The sequence below is a fragment of the Chlamydotis macqueenii genome, chromosome 1, assembly GCF_036417535.1.
Source record: "Chlamydotis macqueenii isolate bChlMac1 chromosome 1, bChlMac1.mat, whole genome shotgun sequence".
NCBI lineage: Eukaryota > Metazoa > Chordata > Aves > Otidiformes > Otididae > Chlamydotis > Chlamydotis macqueenii.
This window is the reverse complement of record NC_141556.1, coordinates 50,519,960-50,526,285: the sequence shown is the minus strand read 5'-3', so window position 1 is coordinate 50,526,285 and position 6,326 is coordinate 50,519,960. Positions and strand designations below refer to the sequence as shown.

Genomic DNA, 6,326 nt, shown 5'->3' with positions numbered 1-6,326 from the left:
GAGGTCACCGTGCCCAGGCGGAGGAGCATCCGGCACGGCCGGCCCGGTCCTTCTTCGGCACTGACAGAGCATCATAAATAACGAGTAAACGCATTCCGACCCGAGGCGTTCCTGAACCGCGTGTCTACTCAAGTCTGTTTTTAATTCTGTTCACAACGTACCTGTCTGTACCCCGTTACACGCTTCACGGTTACTTCCAGTAACTGATGAAGTAACGGAGAACCGTTGCATCCGTATCCAGGCTTAGAATATGGCTGTTAACTCTGGTCCTGATGAATTTTGTAGGAGAGATTATTTTTATTTTTACTAATTAAAATAAAAGCTGCATTTCCTCCAAGGTAGTACGTATTTTCACAGCCTCTGCTTTCCAAACCCAAGAGGAAAACCATGTAGTAAAAGATTGTCTTTAAAGGGGTGTTAGACATGAAAACTGTAGCAAAACTAAGTGATTCCTTGGAGATCTGGTTTCAAATGAGCCTTCACCTTGTGTGCAGCCCTCAGAATCAGGAGATCTGAAATACGCCGTTTGCTTTCCTTTGCTGATGGAGTTTTGATTTTCCAAGTTCATTTCGTTTCTAGTCTGTATAAGTGAACTCAGAATCAGGAAAGATACTTGTGTCACTGTTATACAAAATGCCATCGTTATTTCCCTACAGCAGTGAGGATGATGTCTTTATTGCATCAATTCATCCTCATTAACCGATCATTAGCCATGTCATCTATCATCTGTGTTCCCTGGTGTCTGAGTGTTAGGGAACCTACAGAATTCCAACAAGTCTTCTACCCCCACTCCACTTTATTGTCCTAATTTGCTTTTAAACCAACCATGTTTCACTTCTAAGGCCGATACTCGTTGTTCTGTTCTATGTATCTTCAATATGTAGAATCAAAAGCTTTTTCTTTCCTGTAACAATATCCCCTGTCTTTTTTATCTTCTCACCGTGGAGCCTAACTGTGTATAGACAGGTGGTTTTCCACTGTGTGACACTGAGATTTTTGGTGCAGTTCACTTCAATGTGTACTTTTTTTTTTCTCTGCACATTAAGTAGAATCCTTAATCATACTGACGTGGGAGATAAATGAGAATAATTCTAATTATCTCTGGGGTTTCAAAGTGGAAAATTAAATTGCAGTGGTAAATATTTGACTTTAGCACTTGCCTCTGGACCCTTTCACCTATTCTATTTTAAAGATTAACCTATGCTTCATATTTTCACTTCTTTAATTTGATGATGTACTCAGTCTCTTTAATTCAAAGAAAATCTTTGGCAAACATAAATGGAACTCTTTGCTGGCTTAATTAGTTCAGCATATTAGTCTGTAATTCCAACAATTAATTCTAGTTTCATCATTATTCTCTTTAAAATCTTTCTTCTTGGGTTTCACTGAAAAGGGATTTGGAAACAAATGACTATCGCTTTTACATTGTGTCTCAATTGAATAATAACTTAAATTCCCTGCCTCGTTCCTTCAAGGATCTGAAAATATTTTCCAAATGTTGATGCAGAAAACTTCAAATCCCTCACTGATGAGGGGATTACTGTTATCTTCAGACAAAGAAACTGAGGCACAGTGAGGCTAATTGCTAGGATTATTTATTTAGACTGATGTCATCCAAAAAATTGGATAAAGACTTAGGCCAAACAAAAAATAAGCGTGAGTTGGAGCTGTAGTGGAATTTAGAAACCAGTCACATACAAATGAATAAATCTGTGTCAAATTACTAATTTCCACATCATAAAATTAATTTAACCAGAAAGAATTTCAGGTTGCTAGGTATTTGTAGGCATCAGACAAATCCTGTGAATGCCTTGAATATACAACTCTTTATCAAGGCAGCCATATAACTTAAAACTATATTGAAACAGTATTTGAAAACGGAAGTGTTGTAAAACCCGTTCAGACCTGTCAGTGTTAAGCTGCCTGTTCGATTTCAAATTGAGCCCTGGCACATTCTTGATGCAGTTATTAATTACAGGACCAGGAACTGGTTTTGTTTGCAGGACACTTGCTTCATTCAGTTCACAGAACAGACAATATCAAAGAAATTGAAAAAAAAAAAAAACAAGAACTCCTTTTACTGGTCTTTAGTTCCCTGTAGGATCCTTCTTGTCCCTCATCCAGGGGATGCACTGAAGATAAAATGTCATTCATTTCAGAATCCTTTCAATATGACCCCACCGTTCTCGCTCTGTCTTCCCTTGTCCCATTCCACAGCTTATCAGATAGGGAAACACTATCCATTCCTTTCATGTATGTGGAATGGAGAAATATTTCAGTTAAAATATGAAAAGAATTGGTAAACATGCCAGTGGTTCAAAGCTGTCAAGTGGGTAAGTAGCCCTTCAGCGGTGTTGTATGGGGCAGATCACAGGGCAGACCTCCGCATAGCAGGAGGGCCCTCCCTTACACTTCAGACTGTGAAATCAAAGAAGGTGCCTTTCCCCTCTTCCTTTTTCATTTTGGAGACGGTGACACAAACAAGTTTTCTATAGAAATTTAATTGAGCATGGTGCTGACACAAATTTATTCTAGTCTCATGTATTGAAAGCTTTAGTCTGCATTCAATGGTAAGGAAAAACCCATCCAAACTACTATAATACACAAAACAAGAAGCAATTTACTTTGCAATTAGCTTTATATTTTTTTTCTGTGCAATTACTGGAGATGTTTAGATATGAGCTTCCTTCCTTACAAGCAGATTTTAACTAAGGAGTTTAATTATATGCTGAAAGAAAAATGTTTTCTCCAATGTTTTCGTCTGAAACCTGCATTGAATACTTAATTCTGTGTTTATGAGAGCAAAATCTGCTGCTATGGATACGGTGAGGTCAGTGTTTCAGCATTATTATTTTCCTGTGCTATGTTAAAGGAGATGGTAGGATAATATTTTTGTTTCAACAAAAATATCTTAGATTGTGTAATGTATTTTAAATGCTTATGTAAAGCATTTTATTTAATATTTCTCTTTCAAGTATAGGAATTATAGCAAGGTCCAGCCTGGCAGCACTGAAGAAGCACCTCGTCTGTAATAGAACTTTACTTCTGTTTTCACCTGATGCTATAGAGTGTTTTACAAATATTAATTAAGCTGCGTAAAAGTTCTATGATAATCCTCAAGGTGACTCCAAAAAGAGAAAGGTTTTATACTTTTTACAAAGCACAAGGAAAGACCGAATAGCTTTTCCAAAAAAAAAAAAAAAGCTGCAATTTTCTACTTGTTCCTTGTAAAAGAAAAATGCATAATGTCAATTTTTATCTCCTGCTTTTTGAAGAACTGCAGAACAATAAATTCTTTCAATTGAAAGAATAGTGCTAAGGAATATCTCCTCCAAACTGGCTATTAGGCAGCTGAGTTAAATAACCGTTCTAACTCAGTTTTAAAATTGTCTTGCAAAAATACCTTCCCTATCAATTACTCAGTTTTTACTTTCTTTTTATCATTGTACCATAATCCTTCTCATTTTCCTACTACCTACCACCTTCTAGAAAAGGCTACGCAAAATAAAAGATAGCACAACTTTTAAAAAGCTACACATAACACAAATACATCCAGTCTTCTTTCTTTTATAAGAATAAAGAAAACCTCACCCCATTTCTTCCTGTTACATTTAGGATCCTCATTATGCTGAATCTTCTACCTCTCTCTCTCTCTCTTCCCCTCCGTAAAAGAAACGTCACTCAACTAAGTAACATTCTCTGAAAAGCACAAGCCAAGGTAAATCTGCAATTTCCAAATAGCTCAAAATATTTTATTGTTTTATCATGAGGCTACAGCACAGGGAAAGCCTGACTGAAGTGAAAGGGGCTGGCGTTTCAACCCACTTGTTTATTTTTCACAGCAAGTGAACCCAGGAATGGTAACTATTATTCCTGAATCTTCATGGCGACACATAGCTAGTAGTAGGACAAGTCTCACAGGGCCTCCTGCCCAAACGTCCAGAGTTTTTTGCTGTTTGTTGCAAACAAATGAATGATTGTAACTAGCATTGTGATGTGAGCAAAGCCAAAGGGCCCTGAGCACTCTCCTGTGCCGCCTTGTTCAACTAACTCACTTTTTCGTGTCGAATTCCCCATCTCTAACACTGGACAAGCATATTGCTTTAGGTGGCTGGTGTTAGGACTCATTAGAGTTTCTTCAGCACTTTAAAATAATATTTACAACATTGACAACGTAAATAGAGGGTTTGTTAGCATTTTAGAATGATGTCCAAAAATCTTCTATATAGTACCATTTTATTTTTTACACTGGATTTTTTTTCATAAAAATGCTTTGAAATTATGGAGGCACCTGAATGATCATTCCCACCCTCAACAACCTGTGATGTGTTTTTCTTTAACAAAAGACAGAAAAGTCTGAAATGCTGTTTTCCAAATAGAAGGGTAAAATAACAAACTCAGTGATGACTTCTAGCAAAAAAAAAAAATTCTCAACCTCAGAAATAAAACCAACTTTTGATAACTGCAAAAGCAATTAAAAAATTGCAGATGAGAATAAAACTTGGGGAAAAGTAGTGTCTATTAGCAGATGTTAGAAGGCTACAGGCCTATTCAGCTTTTCTAAACAATAAGAAATTATCTCCCAATAAACTCACTTAATTATAGATTATTTAATAAATCAATTTTGTAATCCTCTTATTAAGAAACTACTTTCAATACATTTAATTCCTAAAAATGTATTTTAATTTTTTTAACTATTAATTTTTACTTAATTAGAAATAAGCTAAAAATGAAAATTATAAAACACAGTAGGAGCCAAATCCTGGTTTGTTTAATGAGGTTGTTTTATTAACACTAGAACTTTAAGTCTAAATCTATAGCACTCAACAATTGATGAAGTTATTGCAAAAATAGAATTTAGTGAAGCAGAGAAATGATCCAATTGAAAAGACTTTCTTCGGTTATTATACATCCATTGGCAGGATCAAACATATCTTCCAAACTTGCTATTGATTGCAAAGTAACATCAAATGGGATCTGAAAAAACAGGAAAAATATACCAAATAAATAACTTTTTTAAGCTTATAGGTACCCGAAAGTACATATAGACAGAATAGCTCCATATTAAAGCCAGATTTCTGACCTACACCCAGTGAATAAGTTAAAAATACTCATTGCCTCAGTATAAGTTTGTGGTTAATGACATCTCTTGTGGGAAACTGGTAAAACAGGATTAAGGGGAGGAAATTTCTATGAACAGTCTTGCTCAAAAAGTTTCTCTTGATCACCTGTAGGTAAAATGAAGATATCAGGCAAGAGCAGCAAGAACAATTCATAATCTGAAAGAACTGAGCTAACGTAAAAGGTGAAACAGAGGGCTATGATGAACATGTTTCTATGTCCATTGGACACGGGGAAGAACTATTTAGCTGATTTATATATTAAGAAAAACTAACTGAAGGAAGACAAGCTTGGAACAGGCTATTTAGGGAGGCTATTTTTAAATACAATTATTTTATTTATCCATTTACTTTTGACATTTAGGATTGGAACTCCCAAACACTATCCTTTATTATCTCCATCAAGAACATAGGTATTCATTAAAAAGCTTTAAAAACAAGTGGGCTGATCAATTTTTATTCTTAAAGCATGAACAGTCAAATAATTTTAAATGAATAATTCAATAAAAATGCACCTTTTCCACTTAGAAATATAATTCAGTGCTAAATCAAAAGCACCATAAGACGCACTACAGAAAAAAGAAAATCAAAGAAGAGAAGCTGGAAACATGATGGGAGTTAGTGTGACAGCTCGGAGAATGAGAAAACAAATTCCACAAATTAGAACTGTCTTTGTCCAATTAATTCACAAGAAGATGAGCAACAAAAATGTGTGTTGTGGGGAAAAATAATGTAAAACTACACATAAGCAATGTACCTGGTGCCTGCGTGGCTGAATACAAAGGAAACCTATTGCCCTGCAGTATACGTAGTCCCACTCTGAGCTTTCCACCTCTAGCCAAGAAGACTGGGTAATGCACTCATACAACTTGTTTGAAAGTTTGGAAACTGCTTAGAAATATGCTATACATAATGAAGTGCTGAACACTCTACAAGTTTTGCCACCTTCAGAGAAGAATGAAGATACTCAGCATCTCTAAGGCTCAGGCTTCACTTGCTCAATCAAATCTGCCATATGCAATGGCATCTTAGCTTGAAGTCTCTATCTGAAACTTTGTGACAAAAAGCCCGTTGTTCCACCTGTTGAAACATTTTAGCTTGTTGTGGCATTTATCCAGAATAAAACAGAGCTGTTAGCATTATTCTTACTGGAAGGACACCACTAAATCTTCTTCCTCACTTTCATCATAGACACACAAATAGAAG

General features: G+C 35.8%; 1 protein-coding gene across 1 annotated transcript in view; it reads right to left on the bottom strand.

Annotated features, from left to right (window-relative positions):
* Window positions 1-4,857: 4,857 nt before the first annotated feature.
* The window catches only part of CFAP54 (cilia and flagella associated protein 54), a 117,606-nt gene continuing 116,137 nt past the window's right edge, over window positions 4,858-6,326 (bottom strand). Inside the window, exon 69 of the mRNA XM_086740073.1 lies at window positions 4,858-4,977. Within this exon, the coding sequence (XP_086596199.1) occupies window positions 4,858-4,977 (120 nt within the window). The remainder of the gene's footprint in view (window positions 4,978-6,326) is intronic.